General features: G+C 31.0%; 1 protein-coding gene across 17 annotated transcripts; it reads right to left on the bottom strand.

Moving 5' to 3' along the window:
* Positions 1–2,529: 2,529 nt before the first annotated feature.
* LOC143243005 (zinc finger CCCH domain-containing protein 15-like) lies at positions 2,530–16,733 on the bottom strand. Of its 17 annotated transcripts, XR_013023654.1 has the most exons (5): positions 16,409–16,733; positions 15,952–16,022; positions 7,490–7,572; positions 5,181–5,318; positions 2,530–3,768 (listed from the first exon to the last, which is right to left on the bottom strand). XR_013023654.1 is itself a non-coding variant. In XM_076486644.1 (4 exons), exons 1-4 carry the CDS (start codon positions 10,723–10,725, stop codon positions 3,692–3,694), a joined length of 318 nt encoding a protein of 105 aa, XP_076342759.1. In that variant the 5' UTR covers positions 10,726–12,434; the 3' UTR covers positions 2,530–3,691. The 17 variants fall into 17 exon arrangements, 3 of the variants coding, with proteins under 3 accessions (XP_076342759.1, XP_076342757.1, XP_076342758.1); XR_013023651.1 differs by lacking the exon at positions 15,952–16,022 and having other exon boundaries at positions 7,490–7,576; XR_013023657.1 differs by lacking the exon at positions 15,952–16,022 and having other exon boundaries at positions 5,181–5,280; positions 7,490–7,576.
* Between the last annotated feature and the right edge of the window lie 5,594 nt (positions 16,734–22,327).

The raw sequence follows: 22,327 nt of genomic DNA, 5'->3' as shown, positions 1-22,327 counted from the left end.
GAAATTGCATAAGCCGCTGTAGCAAGTCTTGTCTTAGAATTTTGATGTATTAAATCTACTACCTGGCTTTTTTAAAGTTTCTCACACTCTCCTTGTCGCTGACATGACAAATATGAGCGAGGATTATCGCTGGCTCACCGCTAATTTAAGAAAGTGCAAAACGTGGCTTACTAATTTAATCCTGGCTTTATAACTTCAAGGAGATATTTAAAAGGATTTGCTTTAATTTGGGAAATAAATAGAATATATTACAGTATAAATTGACCGTTAATCTACCTTATCCGCCCTGTATGCCAGCTTTATGGAGGCTGCCATTGTTACCGAATCACACCTCTCCATACATTAAACTTAATCCGCTGGTAAATCCTGCGAAAAAAGTGATCAATAATTAAAGTATTATTTTTAATTTGATAATCCAATATTTTATGGAATTGTATAAATATTAGCCACAAACCCAATAGCCATCACTTCAGTTTCTGAGCTGTTGGCGACTGCATTTCAGTCACAAGGTTTAATCCGGGACCTATTAAGCCGGTGGTTAACAAGGTTGACTCCCCAAATACTGCATCTTAACGGCACTCCACTGTATTTCATTGCATAAGGTATCTGAAAGGGCTCACACTTTAGCTGGATACCATGTTGTTGTGTTGCACAAGGCCTATCTTTCCTGGTCTATCCATGAAGATATCTCTCCTCTTTACATTCTTTTATCAAAATTTGACATGATTATATATCATGTAATCTCCATGCTATTTGCACTTTTTACTATAGTTGTGCACATATTGGTCTATTTATTTTCATTGTCCTTTGCATTTTCTTCTACCACAACTTACCACTGTGTAATCATGGCTGTGGCTTACCAAATGTTATACACTTAGTTAATAGTAATGTAAATTTATAAGTGTGTTGGACCACAAAAATTTTCTACAGTAGGTATCTCTGACTTGCTGGCAGTGAAATTGACAAAAATTAACAACATGCACTCCACTTGTTTTTTTTTAAATAATATATGTTTGAAACAAGTTAAATGTATGTACAAAATTATTTACACTATGGAGATAATATTTGTATCTAAGACACTATACAGTTTTCTTTTATTGTCCAAAGTCCACTTAAGCCAATTCAACAGTTTTAGAATTCAGTTGACAAGCTAAACTTTTATTTCTTTTAATCACAGTGGTATCATGATATCACATGAGCTACTACGGTTGTATCCTTAACTTTCAGTATTATTCTGTTTTTTGTACTTCCAATTATCATCTTTCTTTTGTTGAAGTCCACATATGTGGGTTCAATTGGTTTAGAACACCCTTTATGAGACATAATATTCTCCTTATCTCTTTAAACTTTAAATGTCACCCTAACCTACCAACCATTCACTTCCACAACAGTTAACTTTACAAAGTCTAACTTTTCTGTGACAGAAGTTCTCTCTCATGTGACTTTTACTCTCTTTTCATTCATCTAGTTATAGTTATTTATACATCTATCACAGTCTTGACATCACTGGATTGTAAACACAGTGTTCAATAGCCTTAACATCAGTGAGTTACAAAGTAAATTAATTAGTAACACTACCCGCACTAAACAGTCTTATATTCAAGTTGGTGTAAAGTTTAAACATAAGTTTTCTCTGAAGATCTTATTCTCTGTCTATCCACACTTCAATACAAGTTTACTTGTTGAATTTCATATTTTGTACTTTTGTCTCTCCTCTCTTTATGTTTATGAAGGATAGTATACTTTTAATATATTTTCATAAAATGTACATAAGTTGTTGTCATTGTTTTAAGTTGTTTAGATTTTTTTATACACAAGACTTTATTGACTTATAACAATTTAGATCTTTATTACATTCTTTTAATGAAAATGTGTGTAAAGTGTAACAGTTAATATATAAATTTGGGAAATAAGTACATACACATATATGTAAGTATAAAAGACATTGTGTACAAAAAAATTTTTATATTTGTCTGATTGCATGTTTGTTCAATATTTAATTGAAATATATTTTGTAAGCATAGTATCAACAACAACATTATTTTGATTTGTAGATAGCAGAGAAGAAGGAAAAGTTCAAGTGGAACAGGACAGGAAAAGAGTTTAAAGCTGGTCATCACATGAAATGCCAAGCTAACCAACCAACAATGAAAATGTCTAAACCACCTCCACTGTGCATTATAAATTCAGAAAAATAATGCTAACTTTATTAAAAACAAATCTCCATAAAGTCTAGAATGCATGCACACTGTTAATTTCTGGAAAAAAGCCAAGGCCTGATAATTTACCAGGGAAACATTCAGTTGATGTTCATATAATTGTATTCATAAGTTAATGGCTGATACACCTGACTGTTACAGATTCAAAATAAAGTAAATTCAAATAAATAATAATAAAGGTAATTAATAGACCAATCAAACAGATATTGAAACCTAATATTTATTTTCAATACTATTGACTGTTTTCCTAATTAAATGAAGGGGGAAAATGGAGGGAGGAGTTAAGACCCCACAGATAAAAAACATTAAATGATACAGGGATTACTTTTCAAAAAATAAAAAAAAGAATAGCTAGAAGGGATGGGGTTTCAACTCCCTTGATCTCTACCTTAAATTCATGTCTATTTAAATATAATATTAAACAATATTATTATTAATTTCTGAAAAATGTGCATAATGTTTACCCCTATGGATCCCTTCACCTCACCTGCATTCTCTCATACATAACTGAAGAATACAGTTATTAAATACTAAAAATATGAATGACTGGACCACTTGGGCTCACACTTATACAACTTTAAATAATAGTGATACAATTTAAAGCAAAAACATTACACAGTGTGAGAAAAAAATCAAAATACAATAAATTTAAACCTTATTATTAAAATAGCCAGAAAGTTGACAGTCAATGGTTCAAAATTGGTGCAGTGATAGATAGCTTCTGTAGCTTTGCAGTAGCAATGACAGGAATAGTAAATTTAATGGAAATGGAAGTCGTAAAGCATCCCCACACCTGCCTCTTATGTAAGTTTGTACCTAACAAATATTTTGATCATCTAGATATTTGGAATAACTAGAAACATTAATTTCAATTAGTTTATTATTAACATGACAACTGATTCAATCATAATTTTGATTAATTGCTAAAATAATTATTACAAACACTTATTTTGATTGGTTAAATGATTCAGTTCTTCTGTAAGCAGATGCACGTTAACATCACATTAGTAAAGAAATCACAAGTTTTACTGATGAAGAAAATTCAACTTAAAATGAAAACATTTTATAACATACAATACATAAGGCAAGACATGAACTAGTAAATGTTTTTGCTAGTATATGGATGCGGGCAGTGTGTATGGGTAAGAAGTTTCACTGATCTCACAGTTCCCACTAAAGTGAATACATACAAGTTTGATCCATAGTTCACATCCCCACAAAGATAGAATACATTTAACTGCAAGAAATGTGAGGTGAAGAACATGTGAACTGCTTGCTCCAAACCTGAAAAGGAGAAGGCTAGGCCCAAATGAGGTTGAAAAGAAGAAAACTACCCAAATGAATGGGTTATTGAGAGGAGATAAGAATGTATTTCCCCCACTGTCACTAGGAATCCTCACTCTATTGTAACTTGTAGAATCAGTGAAGTGTGGTCTATGGACTGTGAATGAGTAGAAGCAAACATTATCTAGTTATTCATAGAGAGAAGAGCACAAATTCTCATAGAGTAAAAAAAGAACTGAGGTTTGTCCAAACAAACAGGAAAGTCCTGAAATGGAAAACATGATTTAGAGCAATGAAGTGGACACTGTGTGGAAGAATATTAAATAGTGGATTATGAAGAGAAAATGGTTAAGCACAAAATCAACAATTTTGAAAAATAAAATAATTATATGTTACTAGTAGTAATAATATGCAACTTACAAACAATCTAGGCTAAACATACCGAAAGTGAAATTACTAATAATGAACTAACAAAGCCATGAAATCTGTCGAGACCACAAAGTATGTAAGATTAATGTACTTGCAAAATGATTAAATGTATCTAGTAATAACACAATTAATAATCAACATCTCATTTACAATTCATTTAAAATAACTTAGGTGATAAAGGACATATAAATATCTAACTTACCAAAATCCATACATTAATGACATGAAATACTCAATTCTCCCATGTGTAAATAAGAGTAAAGCCACACAAATGACATCTGAGTCACAACTACCACAGGTATATCAACCAGATTTGAGGTATGGTAAAGTTTATCAACATGTACCAGTCCCCTGGTAGAACTGGTATCAACAGAAACAAAAGTATGAGAAGAGCAATTCTCTCCCAAAGCAAACAACTTGGAAGCATGAAAAGTAGTGGAAAACTAAAACTCTTGAAATGGTGTGGAGTGTGACAGACTAAAATAAAATGTGTTAAAAACAAAGAAAACAGAGAGTCCAAATGTCTTCTTATTGATTACATTCTTACTTAGAAACATTGTTTTACTGAAAAGAAGAAGAAATCACTGGCTAAACCCATGAATCTAATTTCCTGAAAATTAAAGTCTGCATATAACATTGAACTAAATTCCTGGGAAATCTTTCCAGAAGCATGTTCAGCTAAAATGGGAATTTCTATCGTCAATACACTGATCATATATTACTGCAGCAGTAATTTGGTTTATCAACATATTAGACATCCAGAGCTCTCATGATTGTGAACAAATGTTCTTAATGTAAGGCTCAGGGAAAAGAGGAAAAATATCAAAGACAGGAATTTTGTTTCTTTTGTTGTTGTGGTTTTATTTAAAATATTTTGCCTATTTGAAAGCTGTAGGAATATTCTTCTATGATATCATATGTTTATTCTGGTTTATCAAGTGCAGTATGCATTAACTGATTGAAATCCAAATTATTTATTAGATATAAAATTCATCTTGACCAAAAAATATAGAATTTAAACTTTTTATAATTGAAATGAAAGATATAAACCCTTAACAGAATTAGATTTATCTACATTAATTTTCTAAAAGGTACAACTGGAGATGGACATTTAAACTCTTAAAATGCTTCAGTAGTCTAACACTAATAATGCAAACACAGAAAACCATACAGTTGATTTAAAAAACCTTTATACTTTACGTTGTTAACAGATAATAGATACATAGATAAAAAAATAAACTACATTACCTTCATCTCTCAAGTCTACATAAATACTCTTCTTTTCACTCTTATTTTCAACATCATCGTGGGAAAACTTGCATTTGTCACCTTTCTTACACTGTTCTTACTTATAAAAAACATACAGTACAGATTTAGGATCAGTTCCTGAAATTAAAATATTTATATCACCTTTCTGCAAGAGATGAATGTAACTGAACTGTAGCCATGTTGAGAGTAACAAGATAAAACACTTCAATGCTGTTGTGTGTGATTTACATAAAGCAGACTTTGAACACTTGTTTTGATTCACCCCTAAGAGTATCAGTGACCTAACTATTGAAAACACACAAAAATTATGAAAACTAATTTAATATTAAAGATAGCTATGTACAGTATAAGAATTCATGCTTTCAGTTAATATGTACACAATACTTGCACCACACACTTGTTACATAAGTTGTTTTAATTTTTAAAGTTATAAAAACAGATAAAATGTACCAACATGCATTTTTAAAATGTATAAAAATAACATTCAATGAAGTTACAGTAATATAATAGCTTATGCCTTTTGTTTTGAATGAGTTTTAGCTATGTAAATAATGTCATTGTAGTTATGAAGCCAATTATTGTTGGTTAGTCACAATTATCTACCTGATTTATGTCTCTGCAAAGTGTTATAACTGCAGAACTCATATGGAATAAAACTATTTCTTTCCAACCACTCCAAAAGTAAATATTTAACTCTCACTGATAAAGAATAAATATTTATAATTAAAAGTTATACATTGGTACAATTTTAGTGCCAGACCTTAAAAAAATAATGAAAAATAAATATTTAGAACTTTAAATGGGTGAAATTGTAAACCTGATGTTCCACACTTTAGAAATTATTTATTTATGACTAATGCTAAAAAAATCCTCACTTATGTCAGGGAAATGTATCTCTAAAAGTAGAAAGCAAAGAGGTTCCATCTTTAAACACATTTAAGACTACATATCAAGAGCAATATTAATATGGTAGAATACATCATGATGTATTTCAGTTTCTATATAATACATAAGGTATAAAAACCATAATAATTCTGGAAAGTATTTTAACTTTTTCTTGAATAACTCAGTTTGAAAGATTCAACTTATGTTATTTGCTATTTCTAAAAAATAATATCTTAAAAACCTTTATGACCTACTTAGACAGCCAGATCATTGACGTATCCAAAGATAATCTGTATTAATAACACTTTATGTAGTAATTCTTAAAGTCTTCAGTTAACTATAAAATCCTATGTTTTTTAGTACTATGAAACCTCACATTGACATCTTCTCCTGCTCATTTTACACCACTTCAAAACAAGCAAAAGCAACACTGGAAAAAAAGAAAAAAAATCAAAATCTTTGTATTTATATGTTTACAAAACATGCCATATCAACATGTAGGGGAGGTTAAGTGATTAACAATATATCATGTATTTCGTGATGATGAGAAACCAACTTGAAGTAAAAATGTATTTCAGGACAACTGTTGCAAACTCCTTCTTTGTTAATCTAGAGATGACCTAAGAAGGTCAAAACATTGTTCTCAATTTTGTTTTGGTATCACCAGTTGTCCTAAGATACATATCACATACTTGTTATGTTACTGGAAAGTCATACAACAATAGGAATATACAAATTTCAGAATTTCTTGCTCACACTCTCTTTCAAATTACATAGAAATAACTTATGGGAAAGCTTGTCTAATCTAGCATTTGTATTAGGTAAAAATAAAATAATAAACCTTTATACTCCATACACAAATTATACTGCACAACAATTTTTTTGAAATTTTTTGATTCCTGAAAAGGTTTTGCTGATTGTGGCAGGTATCTGGTGGGTATGCACAAATATAGTTTTGGTTTTGCTTCATCAGTAGAAACTTTGAGAAATAGACAGTTAACTGTTTACTGGCAATAACTTATTTAATTGTGTTTATGTTTCTAATACGCTATTAAGTTCAACATAATTAAAAGTGTTTTGCTCCTGATTTTTGTTTGTATTCAATGTCCTGTGCATCACGTTGCAGTGTCCAACAGTAGTCAGCAAGCATTGACAAATTCCAGTTGCCCTGATATTGTTTTCACATTGTAGCAAAACTGAAGATTTCAATGAAACTGTACATAATGGGCAAATGTGGATGTGATTTTCATGACCAGCAGCCAAAAATCTATAAGGAACACCCAACAGTGTTAAAGAAGCAAAAACTTTGTTGTGCAGTGTTATCTAACATTAACTTCATTCTCCACAAGCAAGGAAAGGTGACAGAAAAAACCTATTTCACAATATAAAGAGTAGTATTTTACCTTTCTCATCTTTCTGTGTTATTACAGATTTGAATATCAAGTTCAGGTCCTCAATTTCCTTCTTTTTCTTCCTACTTGTTGATCTACCTAAGGTAATGTGAGTAGAGTGTGATTACTCTTATATTACCAACAATTTGTTTGAACCTTTGTATCAATAACATTAATAAACATGGCATACTATTTCACTGATTAAGTAAACAAATTATGCATTACAAAGATAATTAGAGTTTTAAAATATTCAAAACATATTATGTAATAAATGGTCATTAAAAATAAAGAAAATGTGACAGCTGTTAAGATGAAAATTACACTTTATGAATTTGACATTAATGTGGTACTTATAAGATAACTATATGGAAGTATTATTTTACACAGCCTTTCATACTGTTTTTCTTCATACTTTTCTACAGACAATGTTGATGATAATTATGAAATTACAAAGTGTTAAAGACATGTTAAAAGGTCAACAGAAAATTCTGCAGTTTCAAACACTGGTAAAAGTTAAGGTAGCCTTGGATACCTTGTAGACTAATATTTTGAATGCTAATGCACTGTCTTCTCATAAGTTTATAAGAACTGACCACACCTTTTCAGCACGATATTAAAGCAGTAAAATGAGGTAAATAACACCCAGAATTTGCCTTTACCAGACCCAATTTAAATTCATCTGATCTATTTAGGATGTGTGTGTGTGTGTTGGTGTGCATCACCACTGAATATACCCCAAATCAGTCATTTTCTGACCTCAACAAAGTATTTGGTTATTTCAAAAAACATATTTCATACACTAGCCAAATAATACTATAAAAAAACAGAAACAAGAAACAGTCTCACCTTTACCTTACACACCATCTCATGTGCACCAGACAAAACAATATCACCAAACAAGAAGCATCACAATGTAATTTGAAAAACAATTAGTCAACATGACTGTAATCCATCATTACTACACAACCTGTGTGAGGAAATTAGTCACTCACACAATCAGCAGAAATTCACAAGTAGCATGGAAATTTCTAAGGCAGACATAAAAAGACAGCTTTCTGTGCAAGACGTGAACTGCCTCTAAAAAGATTAATTTTTTATTACTGAATATTGAAGATGGTAATAATTGGACACACAAGTTGATTATTTTCATAAAATGAATTGATTACTTTGCATGAAACTAACTGATGTATCAATTCTCATTTTGATTAAGAAATTTTGAAATTTAACCATGAATTTTGCAACAACAAGTTATTTTATGGTCTGGCCTAAAGCTAAGCAATGTAAATCTAATTCAAATAGTCAAAGTGAGAGAAAAATAGTGCCACCATCAACACAGATAACCATTTATTTTAGTTTCTGTTCAAATACATTAAAATTACAAATGGTTGATATAAATAAATCAACTTTTTTTAGACTGTTTGCAAATTTTTAACACTGCTTCCACAGGCCAGACACCCAGGAATTGTGCTGAATGGCTATCCTTAATAAATAACATCATTCTAGAATGAGCTAAAACTCACTTTTAGAGTTTTCAGGTTGAACAAAAATCTCCTACAAAGTTTTATGAAAAAAATATGCAGATTTAGTAATGCTATTGCAAGTTTTTGACTCCCATAGTACACAGTAGTAAACTTGGAAGATGTGTATGTTATGTTATTAACTATTTGTTCTCATTCTTGCTTTTAGTTTTCAGAGTAGATACAAAATCCATGACCTTCACATCAGTGGGACAATTCTCATCTAGCTATTTCAAAAGTTTGTTCTTCAATCTATCTTTCATTTCTTTAAACATCATTGACTAGAATATCAGTGCAAGTATAACTTTTTCTGGCAAAACTTGTTGCACATTATTGGCATATGAGAATAGTTTTGTATCATCAGATTTAATTGTATTTCCAGTCATGTTCATAAGATCATCTGGATCTCCTGGAAGTAACATAGTACAAAGAATCCTTAATCCTGCCATACAGAATGCAAGCAATCAACTGTTCTTTTCAAGAGCACTGAAACTTGATGCTTTTCATAGAGCTTCTTGATTTGGAAAGTTTAATGTTGTTGTGCATTCAATACCAAATTGAATCGGCATTGCTCCTGTGCCATGTTGAAATACCACGTCTTGCTTTTACACTTCAATTTTTGGATTATCTGCATCATTCATTCAGTGTCACAAACTCCATGGGATCCTCAGAAGTTCTGCTAGACATTTCGTCTTCATCACTCTCCAGTGGAATAGATGAATCAGTCCTTTATTTTCTCTTTCTTCATACTTTTAAATTACCTTGCAGTTCTTTCACACCTGTTTTTTATGCAATTTTGACCTCTAAGTCTGAACCATTACATCTACACTGTCACTTTGAACTTACAAGTCACTTTCTTCTTTTCCTGTATCAATGTTACTTTATCAATACAGGATCAGCACACTTAATCACTGAATGTTGTAGCATGTTGACATCTGTTTTGTGGCCAGCTGTAGATCGAATTTTCACAAAGTGTGCAACAGGTATCTGTATTTTGGCCAATCAGGTTTTGGTAAAGGTATCAACCAATTAACTAAAGATCCGAAGTGACTGCAAAGTGCAATTATCTACCCATGCTGTTTTTGGTCTTGTGTCTGAATTTGTTTTAATGAAAACTATTTAATATTATAAAACTAGTTTTCATAGTTTAAAACTTGCACATAAAGAGTCATTTAATACAATTAAGTTATAAAGAGAAGTACTTGCCCTGTTAAGTGCTCTTGAAGCTTTACTAGTTGCTTCACGTGTAGAAGTGACAGTAAGAATAAAACCATAATAACCTGTAGGACTCACTCAACCACTAGAAATACCTTTTTCTGATTACAATAGAGCCACAATTCAAAGCACGTTTTTCACCATTGCCTTTAAAGTCTAAAAATTGTAAATTTACAATTTATGTAGTCCCTACTTATAAGTTATATACCAATAATTTCATTTTAAAATGTTGTCCAAATCTACTTGCATAATTCGGCAGACACTACTTGTAATGAGAATGAACAATTATTAATTATGTGGTTAACTAACTCGTTTTCGTATTAACCCTCACAGACCAGCATTAGGCTTAGCAGCTACGATAAATTCAAGTTACAGTACATTTTTACAAGTACAAATATTGCACTGGTTAATATTTACAATGTCCTTGTACACGATAATAAAATTTAAATATGTTTCACTTTTTTTTCTTCTTGTAAATTTTCTTTCCTGATTCGTTTGGTTTTTCCTTGGGGGCATCACTTCACATAAATAAATATATAAACATTTTACTGCATCATATCTTTTAACCCCAACGTATTGAATGCAATATTTTGCTTGCAAATTGTCAGTGACCTGCGAAGTAAGCTACATGTGTTATCGAGCGACCTCTACAATTCCAAAAAAGTGCCAAGCGAATCTGCAAGAAAATTCTCGTCATATTAAGAATATTAAAAAGCGTACGTATGCTTATATTCTTGTCATTGTTAGTAGAATGGAATATTTTGTAATTCTAGCAGTATTATGAGGTTAAAAGGTGACAAATAGGACTTGTATGATATCACAATAGTTGTCTCCAGATCCTAAGGTGAGTAATTAATGTGATTTTAATCTGTAATGTTTAATATTGCATTAGTACTAAAACTGGCGCTCATGCCCACGAAATGTGTAAAGCTAAAATTCTACGTCGGATGTTGATCAAAGCTGGTAGTAGCGGTAGTTGTGAGTTTATTATTGCAATTACAAACTATAAATTAAAGTACTTCAAAGTGTATATGAGATTGGGATAAATGGCTCATTTATTATTTGAGTTCATAATGTTTTGTGATACAATAACTTGTAAGTTACTCAAAATTTCGAATAGAAAGACTTACATTTTCAAAGCAGTATAGTTTTGTAATAAACTTTTCAAATTCCGAGTGAAAATTCGTTGGATATCAGTTTGTTTGTTTGTTCGTTCAGAATTAAGCACAAAGCTGCACAATGGGCTATCTGTGCTCTGCCTACCATGGGCTTCGAAACCCTGGTTTTAGTGGTGTGAGCCTGCAAACAAACCGCTGTACCATTTGAGGCTTGGACATCAGTATGAGCACCTTTCTAAAATCTAAATTGTATTTCATTAGGTGTCAATTAAGTCCTAAAACGTAACCTTAAGAATATTAGCAATAGAAATAATACATTTAGCAGATTAAGAATAAAATATTAGTTCTTAAAGCTATAGTCTTTGATTGACAATGTAGTACCAAAGAAACTGCTGTTGTGGCATATAACACAACTCATTAAGGATGTTCATTCGAAGCATTCAATTTCACACACACACACACACACATATATACATTCTTTTGGGATCACTGGCCATTAATAGGAAGCCAAAGGGTCTGATATTAATGAAGATGAAAAAAGTTCTTAAACTGTTCAGTTACTTATTTTGCTTATGCTTGTGACGTTTTTGGATAAAATACATATAATTTTCACAATAAAAGATTATTACTTAAATCTCAAATATTTGCGTATTTTATACAAATTTATTATAAAAACATTTTCACCATTTCAGTGTTGATTTGATAAAAATACACATGTACTGATTATACTTTATATATGTATATATTTGTTTGTTTGTTTTGAATTTCGTGCAAAACTGCTCGAGGGCTATCTGCGCTAGACATTCCTAATTTAGCAGTTTAAGACTAGAGGGAAGGCAGCTAGTCATCACCACCCAGCGCCAACTTTTGGGCTAATATTTTACCAACGAATAATGGGATTGACCGTCACATTATAACCTTCCCACGGTTAAAAGGGCGAGCATGTTTAATGTGACGGGGACTCTCAAAGTAATTACAGGTATTAGAAAATATTTCTTTTGTCTGGTGATAAGGTGGAGTGAGAAACTTCGAATTCAGAAATAATCCACGAAGTACAAATGACTCAATAAAGGAAAATGAATACTGAATACTACATGTTGTCTTCGTTTCTTTGTATCAAAACATTACGCGAAAAGTAACACAACAAAATATGTTTTGTTAGGTGGATAGACTTAAAAGTACATTATTTTGTTATTTTGCTTCTCTTGTACTCCTGGAAGGTTCTACATTTATATGATTTCCTCTGAGACCTGAATATCCACCTCGGTGTTTGCCTTATATGGAGACTGCTACTCCTTTACCAACGAATAGTGTGATTGACTGTAACATTATAAAGCCCCCATGGCTGGGTGGGCGAGCGTGTTTGGTGTGACCGGGATTCGAACCCGCGACCATCGGATTCCGAGTCGAACACCTTAACACGCTTGGCCATGTCGGGCCATATATGTATATATACACTTATAAACTTTCGCAGTTTGTAAAACAATTTTAAAAATATTTTTAGCATAATATTTTTACAATTTGAGTTATCTATAATTATATAAGATAACGTGTACACTCTTGCATAATTTTAAAAGGTAATTGTTTTATACATTTAATTATTTTCCTACTGTAAATTGTTGTTTTGTTTTTGAATTTCGCGCAAAGCTACTCGAGGGCTACCTGCGCTAGTTGTCCCTAATTTAAGACTAGAGGGAAGGTTGCTAGTCATCACCATCCAATGCCAACTCTTGAACTACTCTTTTACCAACGTACAGTTGGATAGACTGAACCATTATAACGTCTCCACGGCTGAAAGGTCAAGCATGTTTGGTAAAAGAATAACCTAGGGTTGGCAATAGGTAGTGTTAAGTCGTTGCTCTTCCGAGACCCTCAGATAACGAGTCGCATGCCTTAACCCACCTGGCCATCCCGGGCCGCCAACTGTAAATAATATGATATGATGGTGGATTTGTTAATGTATCTTTGTATGTATTGGAGCCTTCTTAACCATGAAATATTGTTTTACTGCAAAATACTTACAGGTAAATATCAGCCATTCTCTTTGAAATTAAATATCTGTTTTCAATTTTCTAACTTTGAACTTCATACAACTTTTGAACCACTTACTTAATCAAATGAGATTCTGGTTCTTATTCCATAGTATCAACTATTATTTGTATCTTGATAAAATTATTGCAAATTTTAACAACAAAGACACCATGTAAAAATATGTTTTGAATCCCATTGGAAAATAATGGTGGTGTAAAGGTTTAAAATTATTTAAGTATGAATATTTACACACATTGAAAACCTTCAGTAGTCTAATGTATTTGACTGTGGTGAAACAAGCTAAAAGAATTAGGAATCTTTTTTTTTAGAGAAGTTTATAATTTGTAAATAAGAAGGCTATTTTAACCTTGATATAAGATCTTGATGTGGGCTACCATTGCATTTAATAGCTTATAAGGCTCACTGGCATACAACAACTACAGTAGTGGTTGGAATACAATTGATGTAAGTAGTTTGTTATAACAACAGTTTTATAATATGAAGTTTGTGAATGCTAACTTAGAAAAGGTATTCACTCCATAACAACTGTTATACAAGTGTTCATTGTCTGTTCCCTAGTAGGAAAGAGGTTAGTGTTTGAATTTACATTGCTAAAATCAGGGCTTTGATTCCCCTTGGTGGACACAGTAGATGGCCTGATGCTGCTTTGCTATAACAGAACAAACACATTCCGTCTAATGTATACAGAATATTATCCACCATCCATTCACCATATTGTCTGGTTGAAATTATTTATGAATGAAATCATTAGATCATTAATGCATATAATAAACCTTTGAAGTCCAAAGTACATGTAGTTTTTATATTAATTAATGCATTCAGAGGGATTTTATGTTTCTAGCTTGTTACATTACATTCTCAAAGTATATTTGCAATTTTTCTTCATTTTGTTTCACACAACTATTTAAAAGTTATTATATTTTATCAGAATATGTCACTTTTATGACTGAACCTTTTTTATATTTATTATTCAGGTAAAATAATAACATTTGGTCAATCTACAATCTCTTAAAGGTGAAAAAAAATTATATCTGAGGTAGCTCATATCCTTATGTTTTCATTATCAGCTTTGAGGGTTATTTTTAGGAGTCACAAGACAATGGAAAAATTCCATACATATAAAAAATTTGCTAATGTGTTCATGTGCTATGTAGCAGCAGTAGTGGATTTATCAAGTGGAAGCTGACATATGCTCTCCACAGAGAGCCATTGTATGGGTTTTCTCTGCACAAAACCACAGCTGGCCACTGTACAATGTTTTATCTGATTAGACAGGACTTAGTGTACAAACAGTGCTGGTATGTATTTTTTTTTCTGGTTATAATCAGCTACGTTTTTTGAGTAGTTGTGATACATGCTTTATTACATAGTGGGGTTTAACTACATTGATTTGGTGATTATGTTGTGAATTTCATTTCCTGAAGAAAGGTAATTATAGCCTTTAGGTGTTGATGATCTTCCTTATCTGGTAAAACATAACTGGAGTAATCATGTTGTATATTTTGTTATTCAGTGAGGTATGAGTTTAGTGCATCATGTAGTCATAGAATTTGATTTTGGACCTTTTGAGATGTAAATGCAGTGTTTTGTTATCATGAAAATTGTAGTCAAAAATAGTAATATCTAGATGTTTCAAACATTTGTTAATTTTTCATAAGTCTATACAATCACTGTCTTCAGAAAATTTTACTCATAAAAAAAATCTAAAGGAACTCAACACTGCCAGTTTTTTATGCCCCTGTAAAAGTGTTTTATGTGCATAACATCAAGGTCATAAAAGCAAGAATTTGTTTATCCTTTTTAATACTACTAAAATACTAGGGTATAAACATTTGATAATTTTTTAGATTTTATAATGTCATTAAAACTTTTAATTACTTTTCCATTATCTACAATTTTTACCCTCTTGTAAGTTACAAAAACACAATGTGCTCATTACCTTTGAAGGATTTTCAAAATGACAGGGTTTATAATTTTGTTGTTTTCTGACAATAATTATATTTGCTCAGGCTGCAAGCTAAGAAGTGATGTACTAAATTAATTTTAGTTCTCCTATATTGTGTTTATGAAGAACACTTGATTATGAGTTCTAATAAAAATTGCTAGGTTTATCAGCAGCTTTATTTAAAACCTCCAGATACCTACCTTGTAGCTTAATAATGGAAAATGTCACTACCACAGCAGCTTCTTGGATATAAAATATGGCAATTGTCAGTCAGGTCTTCAAAGAAATCTATGCAGTCTTGATGACATTCTGTAAGCCCTGACATAATGTGATTGGGATTAACTTGTTGCCACTTGCTGGTAATATCAGCAGCAGGTTACCAAAGAGATGTATTGTTCTTAGTATACATATACAGTAAATGCCATTGAAATAATGGACTTTGTGTAATTTCAGATTACTGTACCTATTTGAGCAGCTGTTTTATACAGGGTGAAATTCTAATGCAGGGTTAAGAATGTAAAAGAACAGACCAACATTTACTATTATGTAGTATATATAGCTGCAAATCTACAGTATGACTTAAATGAGTCTTACATATTATAAATGATCGAGTCTGATTGTAAGCACTTGCCTGTAATGGCAAATTCATTGCTTCTGACTTTAACCCTCTGTTTTTAGAAATATTTCTTGAGATGTCTCTGAACCAAATAGTTTAGAAATAGAAGATATTTTATTTTTACCTAAAAACATTGGATGAATTTTTATTTCTTAAAAAGTTATAGAAATTGCTATTTAAGAGATGTTTTCTTGTAGGAAAGACAAATAGAAAGTTCACTAACATAAGTTTCAGTACTAAATGATGAAGAGAAAAAACAAACAAACATGGAAATCAGGTACATATTGTAATGATGTAAGGAAAACACTAGGTAAAAAAATGAAGTAAAGAAAAAACAAAATATAGGAGTTTGAGAGTGTTTACAACAGGATAACTTATTGTTTAATTTTAAAAGTATAATAAAGAGAACAGACTACTAAAATTCATTATTTTACTGATAAATTGGAATAGCTGATGCAGCTCACTTACCATTTCAAACAATACAATGTTCCTCTTCTACAAGATGGTTGGTGTTTAACCTTCCAGTCCTCTTTACTTCAAGATTGATATCTGTAATGCTAAATATTTAGCTCTTCAAAGTAGTGCATCTTTCTTCTTGATCATTTAGTAAAAGTGTGAACAAAGAAAGTAGGCTCATATCAAGAATTTCAACTTACATTCTTTGTCCAGTGAATAAGGTCACCTCATTACCTTTGTTCACTGACAGCAATGGTCATCAGACATTTTCAGTCATTATCATACTTGGTCAACCAGGAATATTTTAGTTGTAACCCAGTTAACCTGCATTCTATATACAATACTAAAACATACCTAGGAGTGTAAGAGAACAGAGGATAAAAGAACTAAAATAAGGTGAAGTTAATAAATTTCTGGACCTCATATTGCATTTAAGACATTGTAAAAATCAAGTAAGTAAGATTGAGGCATAATTGTTGGTGTTCCTAAGGTCTTCTAGACAATATATGTTAGTTAATCATAAGGAAAACAAGATTTTAGGTTGCATGCAGGGAAATGCTGAGTAAAGAAGAGTAAGAAGTGATCTTATGAAAGCTTATAAGATTATCTGGGAGAATTGATAGGATAAAAGCTTCTAATTTCTTTGTGATTATTATTATATAGACAATAGGATGAGTGGACACATGTTCAATTACATGAGCATGACTTTGATGCCTTTGTAGAATGTTTTAAATAGCTGTTACATGAAGTACTATGTATACCTCATGAATACATTTTCTATATACAGGGTGGCCCGTAAGTCCCTACCCATCCATATGTTATTACGTTATATTCAATTACGCATGTATTATAAATTTTTTTTTTTTTTTCAGAGAAATATGGCTGATGTAAGCTCATTTACACTTGAAAATGTGTCACAGAACATGGTTTCACATAATATTATGCAGCGAGAATGAGTGACAGCACAGAGATATACTGGATACATAAGATGTATGGATGGGTATGGACTTACGGGCCACCCTGTAGAGTGAGACAAATACTATCTATTTGTATTATATTTGATACCTTATGTAATGTTTTAATTGGAACTGTTTCTTTTAACCTACCATATGGTCCTTAGCCTAATTATTTTTGTATGCATGAACACTGCATGCAAAATCTTCTGGTAAATGGCTTTGTTAGATTGTGGTTTTCATTATACATGAGTCATGGTGCACTAATTGATAGTTCAGACATTTAACCAGTTTCATGTCAGTGGTTAACACACAAAATGTTGCTTTCCCTTGGATATTGTAAATGGAGAACTTGTATAGATTTACCTGTTTCAGCATGGGTCTGTTTGACTGCTCACATGACATCTTTGTCTTTACTCACTTACACTTTTGATACTAATGACTTTTAATGTAGTATACATATCTTTAAAACAAATGACAGACTTTCAGTGAATGTTATAAGTGTTTCACATTAAAAAAATTATTTTTAGTGAAGTGTTTTTAGTAAAGTAAAAAAACAATTTTTCTGTGAATATATTGAGTACTTTTGTCACTAATTTCTGTGGAAAGTAATTTACATCTTAAGACTAAAAATAACCCTCATCTAAAAATGTCAAATTTTATTTGCTCTGTCTTATATACAATTGTTTGTTTTTAGTAAAACTTTATATTTTATGTTATTTTCTTTATACAATGTTGGTCAATTTGACCTACCTCCTGACCACCAAAAATTAGAAAACAAGAAAAATTGTGATAATTAAAGGAAGTTGTCTACCTTCTAATATTATTATTGAATGCTCATGGAGAACTTGTTTACATGTAATACTTTTGTGGTGATTGTGTATAAAGATATCTACTTTGTTAGCCCTTTGACATTCTGTTGCTTAAGGTGTGCATGTCACAATGTTTTACAGAGTTACATTTAAAGTTTAAATCAAAGACTTTATTGTCAATATACACAGATAAATTTGGTATAAAAAACATAGTTTGTGAACACAATTTTAATATTTGTTTAAAGTTCTTATTGTTAAAAATAAATAATTATAAAATCCTAAATTTTTCCTGGTATTAGAATTGTTACATTTGATCTCTAAGTTCTTCCTCTTCTCTAATTTATTGAACACCCCTCCAAGAAATAAGAAATGCCACATAGACTTCTAATTATAATATAGACAAAGTATACTTTTTATATCTCCCATTGTTATTTTCCTACAAACCACAAACTAGATAATCAGACCCACCTATCGCATTCCATCTTTCACAAATACCAATAGTTCTCTTTAATGTTTTATACAATATTATTGATACCCAATAGAAAGCTAAAGTTTTAATCTATCTAATGATGAAGTTTGTTGTTTTCTTTACACAGCACTATCTATTTTGTCGTTTGAAATTGTAGAGCTTAGCTGAATTTCTTTGAGGATATTATTATACAGTTAGAAAGCCAGAAAAATATGATAATTATACGACAGTGTTTTCTGTGTGTTATTATTCTGTGTTCTTATTTGCATTAATTGTTGTATCAATGCCATTAATATGTAAAAAAATATAACATTTTATGACAAATAAAATAAAAAATGAAGAAAAGACCAAGACATGTACTTTATTTCATGTTTTTAATGTTTTTTCTTTATTATTATAACAGTAAGTAAAATGTAAAAATAGAAACTTGTAAGATAAAGTAAAGAATAAAAGAAATTCTTCTTAACAGAGTATGTTTGTGAGCAGCTCATGTATATATAACATATATTTATATAATTTGATATGTTAATGTTCATTGCATATCTGTTCAGGGATTTACAACTTGTGTGGTATAATTATTAGTTACACAACATTCAAGGTACAATAAACAATAAAATATAAGCATCTCTGTACTGTTACAAGCTATAAGGTATTTAAAATAAACAGTTCTAGTATTTTGTTATAACTTTATATCATTCTAGAATGAAAAAGGGTAATTTATATTTATTTCATAATTTTATATGGTGGTAACAAGGTAAGTTTAAGTTCACCAACCCAGTATATGTTATGGTAGATAAAACAAGAAAAACATTGCAAAGTTTTTCTGAAAAAAAAAAGTTACATATATTTAGAAAAATTTAGTGATTATGCAAATAAAGTTTTAAAAGTTTTAGGTAAAGAAAATTATTTTTATTTTGACATGAAAATCACTTTACATTTGCACCATTCACCCACCATCTTACTCCTTATATTTATGGACAAAGTTTTAATGAAATTTCTCAACTGAAAATTTTAATTGTGTTTGTTTGCAAAATACTTGCTTACTGTATACCAAGTTTTTTGAAATTGCATTAGGTACTATCATTGTTATGGTGCATATACATTCATAGTTACATGGTGGTTACAAGCTTATGGTAAATACACAAAACCAGTTATGGAAGTGTTAATTTAAGTGTCTGCTTTATAACTTTTGTATCATTATTCTTCTGTAAGCCTCTAAAATATGGCAACAAACTTTGATTATAAGAGATTTTATTTTGGTATTTCTACTTCTTATTAAGCAGAAACAATACATTTAAAATTTCTGTTGTTGTGTCATGGCTTAAGGTGTATCTACCTTTGTAGTTTTAGCTGTTTTATTTATTTCTGATGAATTTCAATTGAGCTTTCTAATTTTTCACAGAATTTTTTTTATTCATATACAGCTATCATCAGAATTACCATACCTTTGTGAATATTTAAAATAAATTTATTTCACAATTAAAGGAAGAGACCAAATAAGAATCCATTGTATTTATTAATGTCCACTAGGTGGCAGCTGTCTTGTTCCAGGTAAATTGAAAAAAATTATGTCAAATACTTAGTGAGCTTCTTTTTAAGTTAAATCTGGAAAAAAATGTTGTGTACATATAATGTTTAAGAGACACACAAAAACTGGTGACAAAAGAAAATTAAAAACTAATTCTGAGGGTAGTTATTTTATTCAGTAAAACTTTTAATTCAGTTTGATAACATTTCCTCCATGCAAGAATGTGTCTCTGTATATATATGTAATCCATGACTAAACATTAAAACAAAAGTAAAATGATAAACTTTAAAACAGTAGGTCTTAATGAACTAAAAGTTTGTATTTCTGTTCAATCTGAAACTAGAAGTTATTATGAACCTGTTTACATTAGGTAATCTGACTTACCCTGTTAACACATTTATAGTTTTACATTTATTTCAAGAACAGCACTGCTACTGACAGTTTAAAAAATATGTATAATTTTCCAAAATACATTTGAAGGGTGACCTTTTGAAAGTGCTCAGGTTATAGGGTTTTTGTCACTTTATATAGCTTTAAGCATTTATATTACTGTTCTATATATTGATATATAGAAAATTGTATATTTTATAAATTGAAATATACGAAGTTACTGTGTAGAGGAATCTGGTCAGAGGGTAAGTGTATAAAACCCATGAGACTATGGGAGAAGTCCTACTGGTCAAGAAGCATCCAGTAAAGGAAAATCATGTGCATTTGACCAAAGGATTCCTGAAAGAGATAAAACCTCTCACACAGAGAGAGAAGAAGGTAAAGCCTTCCTGACCTCCCATTCTACTGGGGGTAGTAAAGAACTTCTCCAACTTTATGAGAAACCCAACTCAAGCAGCTTCTTGAAGGAGTTTGTTTGTTTGCCTTGAAGTTAAGCAAAAAGCTACACAGTTGTCTACCTGTACTTTGCCCACCAGTTATTAAACCCAGTTTCTAGTGTTATAAGTCTGCAGACATACAGCTGTGGTACTGGGGGACTCTTGAAGAAATAAATGAATGTGGGTTGCTGACTTGGCCCAAAAAGTCAGTAGTAGCAGCCAGTTGACCATGTAATTGTGAGTCTGAAGGCTAAGTTAGTGAAAATGGCATGCAAAAGATCATACTTCTTGGCAAAATATGAACTGAGCTGAAGAAAGACCAAATGGCAGTGCCCAGAACTGTAAGACAGTACTATTGTGGATGAACCAAAGAAAAGGATGTCACAATGAGGCAACTGAGATGTGAAGATAGGTGGCCAACAAACTGAACTTGGTCATTCAAAGTTCTGAGGAAAAAACTCACTAAAATGAAAGGTAGAATTCCATGGTGAAGTGAGGTTTCTCCAGATAGGTATATAGTCAAAACACATCTTTGATGAGTTTCCAATATTCCATATTTTTGGATAAAACAAATAAATGAGAGTAAAATCCTAGTTGAGTTGGCATAGAGGATTTGAACAAACTCAACAAAACAAATGGATGAGATACAATCCTGAGGAGGAAGGAAAGAGATCTGGGAAGTCATGAAGGGTAGCCAAAAAGACACATAAGTAAACATACTAAGAGAAAGTATTCAATACTAACGAGTGAACCTAACATAGGAACTTTTAGTATTTACAAAGTAAATAAAAGTAATAAATCTAGAAATATACGAAATTTTAATGTAAAATATAAAACAAAAAATAAGGTGCAAAATCAATAAAGGAAAGCCGGAGATAAAAGACCCTTCAGTATGAAATATAGAAGTCCATCCAAATAACCTATAACTCAAAGGACATAAAATCAAATCAATTTCAAAACCATGGGAGAAAAAGGCACCCAGTTAATAATAACAGTTTTCACTTAAATCTATTCCCAAATTAGATGTGACTAGTAGTGAAAAATAATAATTGATCTTTAAATGTAAATTTAAACACAAGTAACCTAGATGGTGTAACAGGTTTACCATTATACATTTATTTTAATAACTTGTGTTTATTATAGTACAGTGTTTTTTATGCATGTGAAATTATTCATTGTTCACTAAGATATTCTTGTTGTAGCAGTCATCAAGTCCTTTTCACTCAACTTTTGTCAGTCATCTGTGTTGACAAATGCAGGCTAATTGAGTTCTTTAAATTGGGCTTCTATATTCAAGGATTCCAGCTCAGTCATGAATGCCTGTTCTTTTCCCATGTCTTTA

Source organism: Tachypleus tridentatus, unplaced genomic scaffold, assembly GCF_004210375.1.
Source record: "Tachypleus tridentatus isolate NWPU-2018 unplaced genomic scaffold, ASM421037v1 Hic_cluster_2, whole genome shotgun sequence".
Taxonomy (NCBI): Eukaryota; Metazoa; Arthropoda; class Merostomata; order Xiphosura; family Limulidae; genus Tachypleus; species Tachypleus tridentatus.
Note: the sequence above shows the minus strand (reverse complement) of the source record. Positions and strands in the feature narration are given on the sequence as shown.